A 20,839-nucleotide genomic window follows, 5' to 3' on the forward strand; every position below is an offset into this window, starting at 1 on the left:
AAAGAGACTGCTACATTTACAGGGGAAAAGGGAAAAAAATAATTTAGAAAAAAATATTATAAACAAATAGAGATTAAAAACCACCTCATAAATCTAATAAATTTCAATGTGAATGGATTAAAAATCCAACAAGAATGATGGATTGGACCTATATGATCACAACTACAAAACACTTTTCACACAAATAAAGTCAGATCTAACTAACTAGAAAAACATCAATTGCTCATGGCTGGGTCAAGCTAATATAATAAAAATGGCTATTTTACCTAAATTAAATTATATATTTAGTGCCATAACAATCAATTTACCAAAAAACTACTTTATACAGCTAGAAAAAAATAGTAACAAAATTCATTTGGAAGAACAAAAGGTCCAGAATATCAAGGGAATTAATGAAAATAAATGCTAGGGAAGGTGGACTAGCTGTACCAGATTTTAATCTGTATTATAAAGCAGCAGTCATCAAAACTACTTGGTATTGGCTGAGGAATACAGCAGTAGATCAATGGAATAGACTGGGTACACAAGACTCAGCAGTCAATGACTATAGTAATCTATTGTTTCATAAACCCAAAGACATCAGTTTTGGAGATAAGAACTCCCTATTTGACAAAAACTGCTGGGAAAACTAGAATATAGTATAGCAGAAACTGGGCATAGACCATTATCTAACACCATATACCAAAATCAAGTCTAAATGGGTGCATGATCTAGGTATAAAGGCTGATAAAGTAAGCAATCTCAGAAAGCAAGGAATAGTTTACCTGTCAGATTTATGGAGAGGGGAAGACTTTATGACCAAACAAGAATTAGAGAGCATTATAAAATGCAAAATGGATAATTTTGATTACATTAAATTGAAAAGCTTCTGTACAAACAAAGCCAATGTGACCAAGATTAAAAGGGAAGTGGAAAATTGGGAAAGAATTTTTACAACCTATGTCTCTGACAAAGGACTCATTTCTAAAACATACAGAGAATTGAGTCAAATCTATAAGAATACAAGTCATTCCCCAATTGATAAATATATGGATATGAACATATCCATACATTTTATAAATAAAGGATATGAACAGGCAGTTTTCAAAGGAAGAAATTAAAGATATCTATAAGCATATGAAAAAATGCTCTAAAACACTATTGATTAGAGAAATGCAAATCAAAACAACTCTGAGGTACCACATCTCACCAGTCAGATTGGCTAAGATGAAAAAACTGGAAAATGACAAATGATGGAGAGAATGTGGAAAAATTGGAATACTAATGCATTGCTGGTGGAGTTGTAAACTGATCCAACCATTCTGGAAAGCAATCTGGAATTATGCCCTAAGGGCTATAAATAATTTCATACCCTTTGACCCAGCAATACTGCTTCTAGGGTTGTATCCTGAAGAGATCATAGAAGTGGGAGGAAGATCCATATGTACAAAAATATTTACAGCAGCTCTTTTTGTGGTGGCAAAGAATTGGAAATTAAGGGGGTGCCCATCAATTGGGGAATGGCTGAACAAGTTGTGTTATATGCATGTAATGGAATACTATTGTGCTATAAGAAACAAGGAGCAGATGGACTTCATATTTACCTGGAGAGGCCTATAGAAACTGATGCTGAGTGAGAAGAGTAAAACCAGGAGAAATTTGTACACAATTACAAACATAACGTATGCTTGACAATCAACTTTGATAGACTAGACTCTTCTCAGCACTGCAGGGTTATAAGTCAACCCCAAAAGACTCATGATGGAGAGAGATGTCTACATTCAGAGAAAGAACTAGAAAGAACTGAGTTTGAATCCAGATTGAAGCAAACTACCTGATCTTTTTCTTTTTCTTGTTTGGTTTTGTTTCCTCTTTCCCATTGTTCATTCCATCTGATACAATCCTTCTTTATAACCTGACTAATGTCTAATGTGAAAGTATTTGCAGATCCTATACTTGACTGCATATTACCAGGAGGTGGGAGGAAGGGGAGGGAGAGAGAGAAAATTTGAAACTCAAGGAATTGTGGATCTGAATCTTGTAAACTAAAAGTAAACAAACAAATTAATAAAGACCAAAAAAAAAAAAAAAAAGAATGATGGATTGGATAAGGAGAAAAAAACTCACAATCTTGTTGCTTATAAGAAGCACACTTTAAAAACAAACACATACACCAAACAAAAATAAGGGGCTGGGAAAAAATTTACCATGCATCAAGTCAATCCAATATAATAAGATCTATAATCATGCTATCAGACAAAATAAAAACAAACATTCAAAACAAAATGAGATAAACAAGGAAACTACTTTATGCTCAAAGGAACTATAGACAATAAACCAATTCAATATTAGACTTATATGCTCCAAACACTTTAGCATCTAAATTCATAAAAGAATCCTTAACTGAGCTATGAGAAGACATACAAAGTAAACACGATAGTGGAAGGAAATGTCAATGTCCCTCTCTCAGTTTGGGATAAGTCTAACAAAAATCTGTAAACAAAAAGGAATACACAGAACTGAACAAATTGTTGAGGAAACAAGCTAAAATATGTAACAAAATCATCTAAATAGACTGCAAAGAAATATATATATATATATATATATATATATAATTATACATTTATGCACACAAGTCTCTCAGCACTACATAGAACCTTTATAAAAACTGCCATTTGCAGAAACATTTATTAGCACAGAAACATTTCAAACAAATGTAAAAAGGGAGAAACAGGATATACATCAATATATTTATACACATAAATTTCTACACATAAAATACTACATTTATATACCAACATATATATTCATATAAATAATGAGTGGGTCAAAGAACAAATCATAGAAACAAGAAAATGATAAAGATTTAAACAACACACCAAAATTTCTAAGCAGCTAACACAAACCTTAAGAGTAAAAATCATATCCTTAAAAACATACTTTATCAAAAAAGAAAAGGAGATGATTGGCAAATTCATATATTTAAAAGAATTAGAAAGCCAACAAATAAACAAACCTAAAATAAGCAAGAGGGGCTATTAAAAATAAGATGAGAAATAAACTGACAAAAACCTACAGAAATAATAACTAAAACTAAGAGCTATTTTTAAGACACAAAATTGATAAAACTTTAGCCAATCTGATTAAAAGGGCAGAAAAACAAATTAATGAGATATGAAAGAAGCAAGGTAAAATCACAACGAAACCAGAATAAAAATAACCAGAACATACTCCTGTTAAATGCTTACAAAAACAAGAATTAAAAAATAGATCCAAAATATGTCAATCATCCAACTGATAGAGATCTTAAATAAACCCAGTCTCAGAACAGTAAATAGATCTAGCTGTAAAGAAAGTACCTTCCCCCCAAACACAAAAAAAGAAAAAGAAAAAAAAAACCCTCCCAGTCCCAATGAATCTTATCTAACTTTTAAGGAGCAATTAGTACCATACTATATCAATCCTCCTCAAAGAATCAAAACTATCTACGTAAGGCCAAAAGCCAACATGATATACAACACAGAAGGATTAGCAAACACACACACACACACACACACACTAGACACAGCATAAAAAATGTTAACAGTTGCACTGACACAGGAAACATGAGAAGCTGTAACATCAAGATGACAAATTACTATTTGAAGATAACAATATATCCAGTAAATCCAACTACCTCATAAAGAAAAAACCAAGACAACATCCAAGTTCAACAAAGTTTCAGCCACAGATTAACTGGTAGAAATCATTAACACTATTACCAAGTGGTCTAATTCTTTGATTTCTTTCTCCAGGCCAGAGCTTCCTCAGGTCTACAAGGAGAGATTTAGACTGGAAAGCTCTGAAGCCCCAGAACCCTTATGAGCCTGGAAGGGCGAGGCTTCCAAGAGCCTAGGTGTCAGCCTGGAATCAGTTATTAATTCTAATCATCCATAAAAACTGAACAAGCATTGTGATGGACACTGGGAATTATAAAATTCCCAGGATTCCTTTAAGTCCCATTAAATCCCACCTTCTAGAGCAGAAAACATATTTGGTCTACTACCTCTTTAAAAATAAAAAAATTACTCAGTGCCCTCCTGGAAATCTCACTCTCTAGAACCCTTTTAACGTTTTTTTTAATATCATTTATATATATATATAAAATATATATGTACATATATTTTAAATGATGCATCTTAAATTTAAGAATAATTTATTGTAAGGGACGGCCAGGTAGCACAGCGAGTAAGAGCACTGGCTCCAGTGTTGGGATAACCTGGGGATTGAATCCAGAGCCTGGACACTTAGCACCCACCCAGAAACACCTGGCCATGAAACCTTGAGCAAGTTACTTAACCCTGATTGCTTTAAATAAAAAAAAAAGAGGAAGAATTTATTGTAAATTTGTGGGGGGGTTTCCTTCATTGAAATTTTGATGACACAATATTGTGTCATGTAACCATACAGCATTGTATGGTAAACAAGTCATTACACACATATATTCCTGTTGACACATGCTGGACTTCCTGACAATTTGCGCTCATCTGCCAACACTTGTTTATTACGACCTGTCAGCAGACTTGACCCCTGATCAGTTATAACTTGCATTTTGGGGAGTTTATTTGGAAAACAACATAATTACTATAACTCTGTTACGCAATAGATGAAACATGTATGAAGTTTTTTAATATTTTCTTCTCTTCTTTCCTTATGCTTTCACCGCCCCCCTTTTTTTTTTATTCGACACTACCCAACTGCCCCCAACCAGTCCCCAGATCATTCCAGCCCCCAGCAGGGACAGCATCATCCTTTGGGAAGCCACGTTCTAGAGGTGGTCGTTCCTCAACCCCTCCTAATCCCAGTGCCTTCCCTCTGCTAATTACTTCCTATTTATCCCGTCTATAGCTTGTCTGTACGTATCTGTTTGCTTGCTTTCTCCTCCATCATTAGACTCTCAGTTCCTCGAGGGCAGGTACTTTCTTTGTCTTTTTGTATCCCCAGAGGTAGCACAGTGCCTGACACATAACAGGCATTTAATGAATTTTTACTGATTGATTGAAATAAGACAGGGTGTCTTCACATATGAAAGTTTAATGGGGGTTAACATGACAAATAGACAAATAATTCTAAAAATCCACGATAAGCATATAAAAAGCAAACAACGTTCACGTTCAAGGGTGCATGTGGAAAGGAAGACAAAGGAGAAGAGGTTCAGGGAACATTTCTTGGAAGGGTTAAGTCCTCGCCACTTGAAGGCCTTGACACTATGAAGTAGTTTGATATCAGAAATTCAAATGTTTCCTCTATCAGAAGAACACTGAACAAGATATCATGCTACCTCCATTACCCGAAGGATGAACCATGGGCCATTCCATGAAACCTCTCCCACAGGGAGCTCTTCTTTGACTATCTATCTAGCTCCAGCGCTTAGCCTAGGTTTTGGCAGAAATAGGCACTTTAAAAAGGTAATTCATTCTTTAATTTAAGAAGTGGTGTTTGAGTCAGGCTTTAAGACTCCAATGGCAAGGGAGGGAGGCAGTAAGAATACAGAGTGTGAAAGAAGGCTGAAAACACGGAATGATGCCAAACCATCAGGTCTGGACTCCCAGGACAAGCTCTGAACTTCACTCTGCAGGGAACTGAAGGAACCAAACCAATTCCATGTTGTGCACAGCATCCTTTCTGGGATTTCAAGTTCTACGTTCCTGTAAAGTTTTGTTCAGATGACTTCAGGGAAGTACTGCACAATGTTCTGGTATACCTCGAATTTAGTCCCCTTCCTCTGCCCTACTTAGGCCAGTCACAAAGAAGTAACACACCCTCGATGCTCAAGACCATGTAACTTCATTAGCTCCTCATCGCTGCAAGTTTATCTGCCAGTGTCCTTAGGCCTACTTACGGGCCTTGGATAGGATTTGTTATGCAACTACATGCTTCCTAATAAACTGATTTACTCAGATTGTTGCTGTCATTCAGCCATGTCTAACTCCATGGACCATAACTGTCCACGAAGTTTTCTTGGCAAAGATACTAGAGTGGTTTGCCATTTCTTTCTCCAGGGGATCCCTTTGTTGGGCAAATAGGTTAAGTGATTTGTCTAGGGTCACACAGCTAGGAAGTGTCCAAGACTGGATCTGAACTCACATCCTCCTGATTCCAGGCTCAGCGCTCTATCCACTAAGCGAGCCACCTCCTGAATTATATTCCCTAAGTCTCAGTTTCACTCATGATAGCAAGCTAGCCAGGAAGTTGAAAAAGGGACCCCAGACCCCCAGACAACACCTCAGGAGAACTTCTTAGAGCACTCTGGTCAATTTTTCACTGAGGGGATTCTCCATGATAGACTGCCCCAGAGGTGGGACTCCCCCCCCTCAATCTCAATTCTTCCAAGCTAAGGTAAACTCCCACACTGTTGGGGAAGTCCCTTAAGGGAATAATGGGATCTCAAAGGAACCCCCGGAGAAATTTCTCATACTTTGAGACCAGAGGAAACTCCCAGTTCAACCGGGAATAACAAAAAAAAGCATATTATTACACTGTGAATCTGGTCTAAAACTGCAAGGGATTCATCTAATTATTCTGACCTTAACACAGCACTTCTTATCATTATGCATCAAGGGAACTGAGACTGGCCACTGGACACCCCTCCCCCTCCCCATTTCTGCTGGGATGCCCTGTCTAAAGGTTCATGCCCTCTGCTTCTTAAAGGGTCCACTCCAACCTGTCCTGCTCTCCCTCTTTTAACTTATCTCCTCACACCTTCTCAGCCTCCTCCTACCACAGTAGATTTAATTATTTCTTTTAACAAGATGGACTGGTTGAGGTTATCTTTCTTTTCCAAGAAAGATTTATACACAATGTAATCCAGTTGGGAAATATGGTACACTATCAACCTTTCAGGCCTAGTGACACCTCCATGTAGAGAAGAGATACTCCTAAATCTGATGACACCCTGTGGCTGTTATAACCCATTTTCAGGTCACGTTTAAGTTATATATAACCCTACCTGGGGAGACATAGTTGACAATATAAAACTTGTTCTCCCCTAGGCAAAGAACTACCACCATAGAGGCTACAAACAGACATGCCCCAGCTTACACCACTTCTGCCAGCCCAAGGGGTCTTCCCAACTGGTACAATGAAACCCTAACAACCCAGCTGACTAGACCAGGCTATTACAAGCTAGGAAATCCTTAATTAGGGAAATATAGGCATATGCTGTCTGCCCTGAAAACTGGAATAAATTCAAAGAAACTTTTCAAAAAGAAAATGAAATATCTAACCACTTTTGTAAGTGGTGTAAAAGTGCTAAGCAGTTTTATGAAGTTAGACCCAGTCCATGAGATGCTAGTACAGGGGTGAGGGAAACGAACCATGGCCTCAAGGCCATGTCTCTGGATTTGGTTTTTTGACTGAGTCCACCTTTTACATAACAAATCTTTTTATTAAGGGTATTTATTCTGTAAAGTTTGGATTCAGTCAAAGGGTTACACCTGAGGACCCAGAGGGCCACACGTAGCCTGGAGGCCACAGGTTCCCCATCTCCATTAGAATCATTAATTCTGCCTTTGTTAACCAACCCTAGTCAGAGAAAAAATAGTATTCTGCTAAGAGTTGCCCTACATGGCATGGAAAAGGTATAGCTGAGCTTAAAGGCACTGCTTAATGAAATACAAAGGAAGAAACACATAAAATGCAAGATCTAAAGCAAAAGCACAGACTACTGTAACTTCTGCTAGGGGGGGCATCAGGAAATCATGAGTGTTTTTACTGTCACAAAAAAGGGACGTTTTGCAAAAGAATGCAGAAAAAAGAGAAACTTAAAGAATAAGGGAAACCCTGGAGGGCCCAAGGAAGATCTGAGGCACGAGGGGGTGGGGAGGATGGGGGGGAGGCAGGAAAGGGACCATAAATCCTGAAATCTTTCCCTGGCTATCGCAGTCCTTGCCTCTCCCCACACTGGTGCACCATGTGTTACTCTAATGAAAGATGGAGACACAATGTATGATTGCTTAGTAAACATGGAAGCTTCAATAGTTTAACTTTGACAAGAAAGCCACACACAGATGTGCTAGAGGGACTTTAAATGTTTTGGGAGTCTCCAGGAAGCCCCCAAATTGCCTCCTTGCATGGTAACTGCTGATCCTCTACTCATGCTTACATCTCCTAAGAATCTGGCAGGGAGATCTTCTCTGCAAACCAAGGGCCACTATTCTCACGCTCACCAATGGATGCACGGCATCACACTTGGTTGAGGACACCCTCTCCCTTGCTTCCCATTTTGTTTCCCAAAGCCCCCCAAACCTTGAGGATGGTCTGGGCATTCCATGTGACGTCCTACGGGCCACCTCGGAGGAGGAGGGGTGGCTAAAATCTGCCATCCCGCCAACATTAGAGTCCAAGGGAGACCACAACCATCTGCTGCTGAAGGTACTTCTCCCAAGACCAACACTGCTCCGTGTAAATTCCCTGTAACACTTCTATGCTTCCTGTTAAAAGCCTGAGTGAGGCCCTGGTGGCAAACCTGCCCGTCGCTTTATGCAGGTCCATGCCATTCATGCTTAGACCAGCCACTGCCATCTCTTCTTCATCTCGTGATGCTGCTGTTTTACAGTGATGGAGTCGTCTCTGCTTTCTTTTCATAAACCAGGTGCTTCAGTCTTGTCTGAATCTTCATGACCCCATCTGGGGTTTTCTTCACAAAGATGCTGAAGTGATATTTACTAGTTCCTTCTCCAGTTCATCTTACAGATGAGGAAACTGAGGCTAAGAGGGTGAGGTGCCTTGCCCAGGGTCACACAGCTGGTGTCTGAGGAGAGATCTGAACTCAGGTTCAGACTCCAGGCCCCATGCTCCATCCACTGGGCCACCTACCTGCCCTTCATCTTTCTTTAGTAATCCCACTGATCCAGAGAAGCTCAGTGTCGGTCTGTGTTCACCTGGAAGAACTGACAAAGGACAAGGCCTCATCTATCGCAAGGCTCTACAGAAACCCCCACCCCATTCTCTCAAATATTTTAGCTCCCACTGCTTTAAACGCTCCTCTCTAGTCCAGTGCTCACCGTACCCAGCATTGAGACCTGCCTAGATGACTGACAGCTCTTGTCTTCTTCAGCTTCATCAGAGGGGCACAATCAATGTGACAATCAAAGGCTCAGCAGTGCCTTCCCCAGGGGAAGTATTTTGGTTTCATTTGGTCTTCTGGCACTCATCCTGTTTCCCTGACACACATACAGTGTCTTCCACAACTGTGTCCCACTTTGGGAGCAGCTGGATATCGGCAAGAGCAGAGCCCTTCCTTTGGTGAGATTACTGAGCTTTTAATCTCTCGAACCAAAGACTAAATTCCAGAGCCCCTGTGCCCCGAAGCACCACATCTTACTGCCCATCAGCCACTCTCAGCTCTAGCTCCAGGACTCCCAGATTACAGTAAGCCTTTTTTTTCCCTCTTTGCATATGAATACAAGGGAGCTACTTCTGGCATCCTGACTGACAGTAACCCCATGGCATACTGCACCCACGTATTCCACCCTATGGCATACTACTCTGCCCAGTCTGACTCAGCTGCCACAAGAGCAAGCAGTTGCTTGCAGCTGCCACTGCCCTTCTGGTAGAAAAAGCAAGTGACCTGATCTCTCTGGGCCCTTCTGGTAGTTTGGACAGTTGGTGGTAGAGTGGACAGAGCACTGGGCCAAGAGCCAGGAGAACCAGTAAGACCTGAGTTCAAATTCAGCCTCAGACATGTCCTGATTGTGTGACTCTGGGCAAGTCACAACCCCTAACTGCCTCATGGATCACTACCTTGTTATGACAAAAAGGTGATCCACTGCAGAAGGAAACGGCAATTCAATCCTGTATCTTTGCCAAGAAAAGCCCATGGACCATGAAGAGTCAGACAACTGAACAACCCATAGTTCAGCATCTTCATGAAGTCAAAGTGAAAGTTGTTGTGATGAGAAACTCAGGCTTTTTCTGATCAAAGACTCACCAAATCTCAGGTCACTTGGGAAAGAACTGTTCCATCCCTGATCCTGCAATGCTGCTTCCCAATCTACCTGCCTCTGGAGAGCCTCTGCACGACTGTTCTCCGGTCACGGACATGGCTGACTGACCCCATGATGACCTCGCCCATGCTCCCCTTCAGAACCTTGACCTCACCTTCTATGCTGAGGGATCTTCCTTTGTTAGAGATGGTGAATGGAAGGCACTGGCACCGCAGTGCTTGCAGATCATGCTGACTGCCCTCCAATGCCAGTGTTCAAGCTGCTGAGCTGGCTGCTCTCACCCAACCACGCTGGCTCATCACCGGCCAAAGTGAGCATCTACACGGACTCCTGCTGTGTGTCCTGGGTCTGCCACACCCTTAGAATGCCGTGGTTATGGTGAGGGCCTCTCACCTCCTCTGGAAAGGCTGTTGCTAATGCTGATTTTGTTACAATCTGCTTTTTGCTCTTTGCTCCCCAAAGTTCTGTCGTCCGTTGCTCCACTGACCCTGTTTCACAGGGTAATAACCAAGTTCATGCTGCAGCAAAGTTAGCTGCATTACAAGGAGCTGTCTATATATTTCACTTCTCTTTTCTATCACTGATTATGATCACCCCCCGGCCTGCAAGTCTGAGGCTGAAAAATGGAAATCATGGTCTGAGACAAAACAGGTCCCTGGGCTGAGGGAGGCAAGCCAGTCCCCCCCCCCCCCCCCGGCACACGTGTCTGTTCACAAACAAAGATCGACTGATGCAATGGGCGTGGGCTGCCCTGGGCATTGGGGTCAGCTCATCAGCTCCTCTGTGCTGCCTAGCCACTTGTCAGGCATTCACCACTGCTTTTGGTGCCTCGGCTTTTCTACTCCATTTGAACATTCGCAAATGATTTTACCTCAAGCTGGCCACTATAAGGCTTTCTTGTCATTGCAAACTAGCTCACTCACTGGACTGAGGCACTTCCTGGTCTGAATCACAGTTACTGCTGCTAAAATCCTTCTTAAAGAGATCGTGCTCAAGTGCAGCCCACCAGTGCATCCAGATTTAGAGAGGAAGGCCTCAGTCACTGCCTCAATGTTCTCTCAAATCCATTCTTATCTTGGGATAACTTCTAAGTTTCATTCTCTTGACCCAGAGAGTTCAGATCAGGTTGAGCATATGAACAAGGAAGTCAAACTCTTATTGGTAAATTATGTTCTGAAACCTACTTCAAGTGACCTGATTATTCCCTTTTGCTTTATCTGCAAAGCAGACCAAAGCAGGCATTACACCTCTCTCCTTTCGAAATGCTGCTTGGTCACCCTCTCATAAAAACAAAACCCTTCTCCACAGTCTGCACGTGATTGCTGGGAGGAGACTTCATGAAGGAACTTCACAAAGCAGGCACTACAGTACAGACCAGACCTTCTGACTTTCCACTACCTGACTTCCACCCTGGAGATAACACTCATCAAGAATTTCCAGTAGAAGTCAACCTGCCTGGGAAGGTCTACTCCAGTATCGCTAACCAGCCCAACTGCAATCGAGATTGAAGAAAAAGACTCTCGGATACACTGTGCCCATGTAAAACTGCTCCTCACTTTTCCACGTGAGTGGAACATCTAAGGATGTTTTTATTTGTCTCTTTTACTATCATCTGGTGCTTCTCCTTCCCCAGTTAACTCTGCACATAAGAACTCTAACAATAACTGCGGGAATAAAAAATCCCCAGCTGTGGGAAAGTGGATGATTTTTACTCCACCATTGGCTTCATGCCTCACAATCATACTTATCATACATTTGCAACCTCTCACACGTCCTTGCTGTCATTTAATTCTCAGGCTGCTGCCATTTGCTCTTTCCATTTAATTCCACTTCTTGCAAGAAGAATGGAAAAGCCTTAATACTATTAGTAAGACTCATGGTAAAGTAGGACAAGCTTTATACCATCTTAAAGCAACTGGGCCTCACGGATGCTGGGTATGCCACCATATTCATCAAGGTGAACCTGATCCTTGGGTGGCTTTCCCTGTTACTCCAAATGATCCCCTGGAAGCAGATAAGACAACTCCAAAGGATGTAACTGGACCCTTTGGACCTTTGATATTGACTTTATGTCATTTATGTGATCCTAAGAGAATTACAGATGATACCAAATTAAGGTCACTCACCCTTTCCCACTTTTATGATGATTATTTCTCCACAAAACTAGGACAATCTCATTTCCATTAGATATTCCTCTTCCAAATTTTACTTTCTGAATTGTCAGAAACAGAATCCCCAGTAACTGAACTTCGAGACTGTCCATGAATACATACATTATCTTTTGCCAAATATTGAAGACAGGGAATCATTTATCTATGCCAGAACCACCATTTACAACAAAATAGGTAAGGTGGATTAACAAAACTAAATATATCAATTTTGCAAATACTTAAGATGGTTCCAGTTTTACTGGCTATGATAAAATTTTTGAAATGAAGATTTCCTCCCTCTTCAAGTTTCATACAGGGGTTCAGAATTCCTGGTCTGCTTCATGTCTAGAGGGGAGGATCTTATAACATTCTTCCTCCAAGCTAGTTTGGGACATGTAGACTCATTTATTCCTGACAGTATCAGTTCTCAATCCTTCTATAGGACTGAAGGAAACATTTCACTAGAAATTTAGAAGCACAGTAGCGTAAGTGCCAAAGGCAAGAAAGTAAGGCTGTATACATCAAAAACCCTACAAAAGAATACAGTCTAGGTTGTGAGTCCCTCAGATCCATAATTCCATACTCTGGCGTTGCCACCTCAAGGCAGGCAGCTAGAAATCTCTCCCTTGAGACTGAGAAGTTGTCCCAAACCCCAAGAGAGTCTATCCCCTCCCTCCAAACTGAGGTAGAGTCTTTAGCATAAATGGTCTTACAAAACCATATGGTCTTTAACTGTCTTACAGTTTCAGAAGGAGGGGCCTGTGTTATGATCAATCAGTCTTGCCGTTCCTACATTAACCAATCAGAAGAGATTGCAATGTCTCCATAAAATCCAACAAGAGCTATCATAAATCCAACAAGATGCAGACACCCCATGGGGGGCCTCCTCTTCCTGGTTTTCTTGGCTATTCTCCTGATCACAAGGAGTAGGCATACTGACTACCATAATCCAATGGGTTCTTCTTATCCTATGCCTCAGAATTGTCTTCTGCTTTGTGTTAGATGCTGTATTACTTTACATTACAGAGACTGTTCAAAATCATTCCTAATAATCTGGTGGTGGTTCCAAATACTGACCCTGAATACACAATGAACCTCATGCAGTTGGCACTGGATAACTGCTCTCTGGGGAACAGGTTTTCCAAGAATCAAAGGGAGGAACGGAAGGAAGCAAACCAGCTCCATGTCATGAGAAGCTCAGGAAGCTCTACAACAAGGCTTCTAAAGGTTGGTTTGGTTTTTTTCTGTTTAGAGCTGCTTCATCACAGCTGATTCCCACCATAATCCTATGCATTTTAAATTGTTATTCTGAGGCCGTGCTAGGTGCTGCTAGACAGCCAAGGCACACAAAAGTGGTTAAAAACCCCTCTGGCAGTGGACCAGAGGCTGACAAGGGGCTACTTGCAAGCCTGAGGCTCCAATCTCAAAGGAGGAAACTGTCAGCTCATTGGCTCCTTGGCCTCCAGCACAGAGTGCTGTCTAACCTCTGTAACCCTCAGAAGAGTCAAAAGAAGTTCATGTGAAGCCAAAGGCCCTTTTCCCTCAGGCTGAGGAAGCCAATACATCAGCAGCATTCAACTTCTCATCTACTGACTCCAATGAAGTGAATTATCTTTCAGTGTCTGACACCCCAAAACTCATCATGCCCTGGGCCAATGGGACCCAAGGGTTATTGAAGGTGATGCCCATGGAGACCAAATGGTGGTCTATCAGGCTGGAAAGGCTTCAAGCCTATCTGATAGGCCACCACAGCTGCCATTCAAAGACCAGCCTCACTAAAGGTGAGATGGTTCATCACCAGGCTGGCTATGATCACATCAAATCTTGAAAGTCTGTCTACCAAATCAGAGCAACCACATCATTCTCAGCAGACCCTCGACTCAATTAAGGCACAGACCTCTGAAGCAAGTTTGTACATGTAATACTTCTTTAGGTGGCGCAGCCGATACCAAAGAAGAATATAAGGACTTTCCTACCGTAATGCACCTTGGAAACATAATTCGATTCAGGTGAAATGACAGGGTCTGCAGGAATGAGAGGAGGACCTATTGAAAGAAAGAAGTTAGGAAACATAAGGCCTTAAACATTTTTAAGTGGCTGCTTCTTATTTTCTGTAACATGGTCATATATAAAATATCATGGCAAAAAAATATTTTCTATGGGGGCGGCTAGGTGGCACAGTGAGTAAAGCGCCGGCCCTGGAATCAGGAGGACCCGAGTTCGGTTCTGGCCTGAGACACTTAACACCCCCACAAAAAATACTAGCCATGTAACCTTGGGCAAGTTACTTAACCCCAATTGCCCTCCAAAAGGCAAAAAAAAAAAAATTTAAAAAATATTTTCTATGAGAAAAAATGTACTTGAACAAGATCAGAAAACTAAAGCTATTTTCTTTTATGATCTGCAGTTTATTATTTATAGTTTATATAATTTGCAATTTCTTAATCATAAAAAATCCACATAACACGTGAAAAACAGTGATACAAATGGATGTTGATTTATTACAGCAAGTCTTTGGTGGGACATCAACTGGGCCTACTTTGAAGCGAACTAAAGCTTCTTTCCTGGTTTTTGGTGCATCTTACAGCCAAAGCTTTCTGGTTTTCACCATAATTTCTAGCTCTCCAATGTTGCTCCCCATAGCTCATGACGTCGCCATTTCAGAGAATTAGGGCAATACGGGCCATTACAGGGAATCATTCAGGAAGGAGAAAACGTAAGTCCTTTTGAGAGATCTGTCTAGGAGGTTTCATTAGGAGCCTTAGGCCAAAATGGTGAAACCTAGAGAGCTATAATTATAAGAGAGAGAGCAAGTAACCAGGATAAGATAGCACCTGCTACTCTGACCTTCATTCTGACCAACAATATAATTGCTTTTTATATATATATACAGATAGATATATACATATACATTTTTCCCCCAAGGGATACCTGACTAAAAACATAATTTCTTAAAAGGGAGAGAGAGGGAAGGAAGAGATCCTGACTATACAATCCCAAAGAGTCCTCTGAAGAAACCAACTGAGCTAGACAGGAGGCTCAACAATGAGCTCAGACTTTTTTTTTTAATGTAAAAAAGGAGATTTAACCAAGGCTGAACATTTTTTAAAAAGGAACATGAATCAATAATAATGGCAGAACAGACATAGGCTTGGTCAAAAAGTTCCTCACTGGAGGCTCCCTACCCCAATGAAAATAACAGGCCCAGTCCCTATTTATGTATTTATCTATGGGAGGAGAGAGGAGAGGAGGGATGGATATAGGAGAGAGGGAGGGGATGGGAAGAGAGAAGAGGAGAGGGGAGAAGAGGGGAGGAGAGGGAAGGGAGGGGAGTGGAGGGGAGAGAACTACTCCTCAATGACAGAAACACTCACCTGAGGTTTCTACATTCCTTGGTTCAGGATCAACCAACTGCAGAAGCTCATCTAGGGCCAGCTTGGCTGCTTTGGATCGAGACTCCTTTTTATTCTGTCCCAGTCCGGTTTTATATTGAACACCATCCACCACAGCACAAAAGGCAAAATAAGGACCCATAACATTACCTGAAAGAAATATCCAGGGACACAGGTATGAATTTAACTGTGAATACAATTGTCAGAATCTGGTCAAATGAATCAAAAGAAAGAAAATATTATTGATACAAAAATAATCAGCAATTTATTTTTCCTGGTTAGAAAAAATTCTTCCTGGGGCAGCAAGTTGGCACAGTGAATAGAGCACTAGCCCTGGAGTCAGGAGGACATGAGTTCAAATCCGACCTCCAACACTTAACACAAAACTAGCCGTGTGACTTTGAGCAAGTCACTTTAACCCCAATTGCCCTTCCAAAAAGAAAAAAAAAAACAAAAGAAAAAAAGGGAAAAAAAGAAAAAAATTCTTCTAAAAATAAGACTGTATGACGTCCATACTGCTGTTTTAAAAAGTTCAAAGATCAACGTCAGTAACCCTCACGGGGCTATTTTTAGCCAATTATATTCTTTCCTCAGACTCACAGAATCTCAGTCAGAAGGAACCTCAGAGACAATCAGCCCCACTTGCTCCTGCCTGAGAACCCCCTTAACAACATCTACTGGAAATGGTTAAACAAGCTTTGTCTCAAGACGGGCAGGGAAGGGAAAGCTGGTAACTCCCAAGGCAGTCCCGCCCACACTCAGCTAAAATGAACTCTCTGTGGCTACATGTTTTGAGTAAGTTACTGTGCAGTCAAATGTCCAAGTCTGGGGATTCAGATGGCAGAAGATACTTCCTATAGCTCCCTCCAGGTCTGGCTTTAGCTCCTCAGATGCTGCATCACTGGAAAGGCCCAACACTGTCTGCCTTTCCCAATTAAAGTTGTTCACTATCTCAATTCATGAATCAATCTAGCAAATGATGTGATATGTGGGGTGAGGGAGAGAAAAGTCAAGGAGAAAATCAGGGTTACAGACCTGGTGAGGCAAGTGGTGGAATGAGAATAGCAAATGGTTAACAGTGGGAATGAAGTGACCCACCCCGATTCATCTTGTGACAATTCCAGAGTTAGCTAAGCACCCCCTTTCTATTCAATCCTGGGTCTAGTTCAACTCCTATCTTGTGATAAAACTATTCAACTGTGAGAATGGGGAGAAAGCCTTATTGTATCATTTGAACCTAGCCCCACCTGGCTAGGAAGCTGGACAACCTCCACCTGCAGCTTAGAGACCCTTAACTGAGGACCAGAAATCCAGTAAGATCCAAAGCCTCACACAAGGAGCTTCTTCACAACTGCAAATCTCAAGCAACTCATCATCTTATCTGAAAACTGACCCATAGAATAAGGTGTTGTTTCCACGTTCCATTCACCGTGTACAGACACCTCTCCTTCTGATTTCAGGTAATTGCACCTGTTTACTCTCCCCCTCCCAAATTGGAAAATGCCTTATCTCTCATCCAATTAGAAAACAGATTACCTTATGCTGCATTTTTTTTCCTTTTAATTAATTGGCCTTGATTGTTTTTAATACAGAAAAAATCTGTCTCCTGCATTTGGGGTCCAGGTCTAAGCTGAGGAGATCTGGTCCCGGTTTGTTGGGCAGTAACTGCCATGCATTGCTTAATAAATCAATATGCTCAGGAAAGCAAACCATCATTTCATCTGTCACATCTGGAGACTACAAGATAGTGCCCTCAACAGAAAGAGGGAAGAAAAGTGAATTGGGCATCAAGGGTGGGGGCGATGAGTTCATTCTGCTAGATAGAGTTTCCTCCACTTTCAAAATCCAGGAGCCTTATATTATTACTACTTGTGTTTTGTCAAAGCCCAAGTCACCCCTACCATCTACCCCCTCTCTTACTCACAAAAACACCCCAACAATTTTAAAACTGAAAAAAAAGAAAATATAAGGTGTTTCATATCAAAAACAAGTAACTTGGAAAAAAAAATCAAGGAGAGGTGATTAAAGAATCATTGGGCTACCTGAAAGCCATGATGAAAAAAAAAAGGGGCCTAGACATATTTGAAGAAATCATGGAAGAAAACTACCCAAATCTATCAGAGGACAAAATGAACATGGGATCCATACGTCTCCTCAAAAAACTTCAAGCAGCCAGAAAAAGAGTGCAGCATCAAAGAGACATGGGCAGGATCACTCACGATTTAGCAGGCCCTACTCTGAAGGCAAGGCCTAAACAAGGGTGGATGGTTTCCGTTCTAATGGGGGAGCTGGTATAAGTGTCCCTTCTGAATCCCAATATCATCGAGGGTCATCAAGTGGGTGGAAAAGGCAAGAGTTAAAGAAATCAACAAAGGACCAGCAAGAGATGGGGAGAGATGCTACACTTCAAGAAAGAACAAGCCACTCCTCAAATATCTAGATCCTGAAGAGAGATTTGGGGAGTGGTTTTTTTTTTAATATCAAAAGAAAGAGGCGGGAGGGGGGGATACATTAGGAAGAGAAAGGAAAGGAACCTCTCTCATAGTGCTGGGGCACACAAGCAGAAGAGGACCCAGATGGGATGCCTCTCCCCCTGTCACTGCGGGGCACTTTCTGAGACAGGCTGGGAGGGGAGAAGCCCTACTGTGATGGGGTTGCTAAAGCCAACTTTCACTGGCCCCTCCTATCCCTTCTCATTATGTGAGCATCTCACGGATCCAGCTATCTGAAGAGCAACTCATTCTTGCATGATTTGGCCAAGTCTGCAAGCTCAACGGGACATGCTTCCTGGTCCCATTAATGGGATTTACTCAACAGAATCCACCATTCAAAGGATCTCTTTCTTTTCACTAGCATCCCCCCAAAACCTCAAGGCCAGCACCTCAGGGTCTGTGGACTCCCCAGAGCAGATGGTTCTTTCTGGTTTGGTGCAACAAAGCCCTCCTGAGCCCAGCAGCACTGAAGGGCCTCTTACTGAAGGCCTCCTTCAGCCTTCTGCTGTCCTCTCCCTACCCACAGGCATAGTGCTGTCTTCAGTTTTTCTGTGGTATCAGAGAAGCTCCCTCAGGCGCCAGCAAGCAGATAGCAACCCTCCTTCATTCTGCAGAGTCTGGGCCTGGAGGAGAGCCCCTGGGGGAAGCAGGGTCAGCTGGCATATGGAGGCAACTCTCCATCACATACACCAGCTGAGAGCTGTACCAACCCTACCTGCCCCTGGAGTAAATTCAGCCTACTACTCCCTCCAATTACTTCTGCCATGCCAAACTACTTTGTACTGACTTATTGGTATATATAAGCACTTTGTGGGAAGGGTCTTTTCCAGGTTTTGTCTTTGCATGCCCAGTACTTAGAAACACAGCAGGCACTTAATAAAAACTTGCTGAATGAAAGAAGCTACAAAGCTTCTCCACCATGTGCCTTTCTTGGAAGTACTGATAATCCAAATGCTGCTAAGACAAATGACCAGAACTAAGCTCCACGCCAAGGCTGCGCCTGCATCGCATGATACTTCCTGCACTACAATGGTGCAGACACCAAGGATTTAGGCACAGACATCTCCTGTACAAATGCAGAGATTCCATACCAGAAAACAAGCGCTTCCATCTAACTAAGCACAAACTGCGGAATTCAACCCCAGACTCCCCTTCAGAGGCTGACAAGGCCAAAGCCCAACTGTAACCAAGGGTGTTCAGCTTAGCTGCTCTCAGCAACACAATAATGGGAGACAATCTCCAAGGGGTCATGGTAAAGAACACTGTCCACCTCCAGAGAAAACACGGAGGGAGTCTGCGTGCAGATCAAAGCATCCTTGTTTGAACTTTATTTTTCTCGGGGGTTTTGGTCTGTGTTTTCTTTCACAACATGACTAATGTGGAAATCTGTTCTGCATGACTGCACATGTATACACTACACCAAACTGCCTGCCTTTACAATGGGGGGAGTGGCAGGGGGGAGAGAATTGGCAACTCACGACTTTTAAACAAGAATGTTAAAAGTTGTCATTGGAAAAGAATACTTTTTGAAAGAACATTAACTTTTTTTTAAAAAGGATGCCAAAGTTGCTTGATGTTATCTAACACAACCTTCTACCTGACCTCAGCAAGAGGGCCGCTGTATTCAGTTTAGAGCCCCTGGTAGTCTTGCTTTCAAAGCCATGGCCCAGGGAAGGTACCCAAGAAACTTTCTTGGCAACAGCCTTGGTGGGTACTGTCAGGTGCTCCCATTCACCTCCAGTAACCACAGCTACTGACAACCCAAAAGAGAGATCTGGTCCCCAAAGCCCTTAGCCCTACCAATGGTCCCATCAAGGCAAGGACCCTAAAAGGAAGCTTTCAGTCTCCTTCCCCAAGAACCCTGGGGCCTTTGCCTCCGACTTGCAGCTGAAAACGCCCCTATGTTTCATGCTTCCCCATGTCCCCCTGACAGAAGGGGCAGTTTGCCTTGCTCTTCTCCTGGTGCTTAGTGCAGTGCCCAGAACGCCCAAAGCCGGTCCTAAAGGCTACTTCACTCATCCATCCCCCTTTCTGTGCCAACACTCGCCTGTTGTGACAGTTTCCTTAAGGTCAAGCTGCACACGCTGCATCTGTGCAAACTGATGGAGGGCTGACACTGGGTTGATCTCTCCGCGCTTGTACTTCATGATGAACTCCTTGGGAATCTTCTTCGGAGGAAGGATAGTACTCGGGTTGGGCAGGACTACTTTGGAAAGCAGTGGTTCTGGAAAGTTACCTACAAACCAAACAACAGCCTCGAGTCAGTTTAAAGGCCATGAAGCTGCAGAACAAAAAGCCAAGGGCCTCCCCTCAAGGCGGCTTCCCCGCCAGGCCCCAAGCCAACGCGGCCTGTCACTGGCGGCTCTGTCGGTCTAGATGATCTGGGCTCTAAGCACAATCTGCCAGAGCATCTAGGCAAGAAAGACCACAGTGAGTATCAAGATGACAGCTGGAAGCTCGAGGGCTGTAGCCGCCCCACCTGCAAGCTGGAGCTGGGGACTTCACTACACATGGAAACGACTCTCTACATCCAGGCGGCACTTTAAGGCCCGGTGCAAGTGAACCTTCTGTCCCCCTCGGGCTTCCTCGGCTGGGGCGTGTGTGAGGGCATCTGAGGACCTGGGGGCTGCACCCTGGGGGCCCCGGGGCCCGCACTGCCGCTCCACACCCCACTGGGGGGGTTCCCCGGGGCTGGAAGGGGATGGGGGCACCCCGGGGGCAGGGCTGGAGGGGAATGGAGGGGGATGGGGCGCCCCCGGGGCAGGGCAGCGGGCCTGGAGGGGGATGGGGGCACCCCGGGGGCGGGGCTGGAGGGGAATGGAGAGGGATGGGGGTGCCCC

At 42.9% G+C, this 20,839-nt stretch overlaps 1 protein-coding gene and 1 long non-coding RNA gene across 2 annotated transcripts in view; one reads left to right on the top strand and one right to left on the bottom strand.

Moving 5' to 3' along the window:
* ADAD1 (adenosine deaminase domain containing 1) overlaps positions 1–20,839 on the bottom strand; it is a 56,236-nt gene that overhangs the window by 34,579 nt on the left and 818 nt on the right. The window contains exons 3-5 of the mRNA XM_069104873.1: positions 20,047–20,235; positions 15,490–15,657; positions 14,092–14,160 (exon numbers count right to left, since the gene is read on the bottom strand). Coding sequence (XP_068960974.1) covers positions 14,092–14,160; positions 15,490–15,657; positions 20,047–20,235 — 426 coding nt within the window. The remainder of the gene's footprint in view (positions 1–14,091; positions 14,161–15,489; positions 15,658–20,046; positions 20,236–20,839) is intronic.
* On the top strand, positions 10,994–15,653 carry LOC138174565 (uncharacterized). The gene is made up of 3 exons (XR_011171770.1): positions 10,994–11,529; positions 13,142–13,342; positions 15,517–15,653. It is a non-coding gene; the product is annotated as an uncharacterized lncRNA (long non-coding RNA).

This window comes from Petaurus breviceps, unplaced genomic scaffold, assembly GCF_028583685.1.
Source record: "Petaurus breviceps papuanus isolate PSGF00001 unplaced genomic scaffold, PetGlider_PUasm1.0 689, whole genome shotgun sequence".
In the NCBI taxonomy this organism is placed as follows: Eukaryota; Metazoa; Chordata; class Mammalia; order Diprotodontia; family Petauridae; genus Petaurus; species Petaurus breviceps.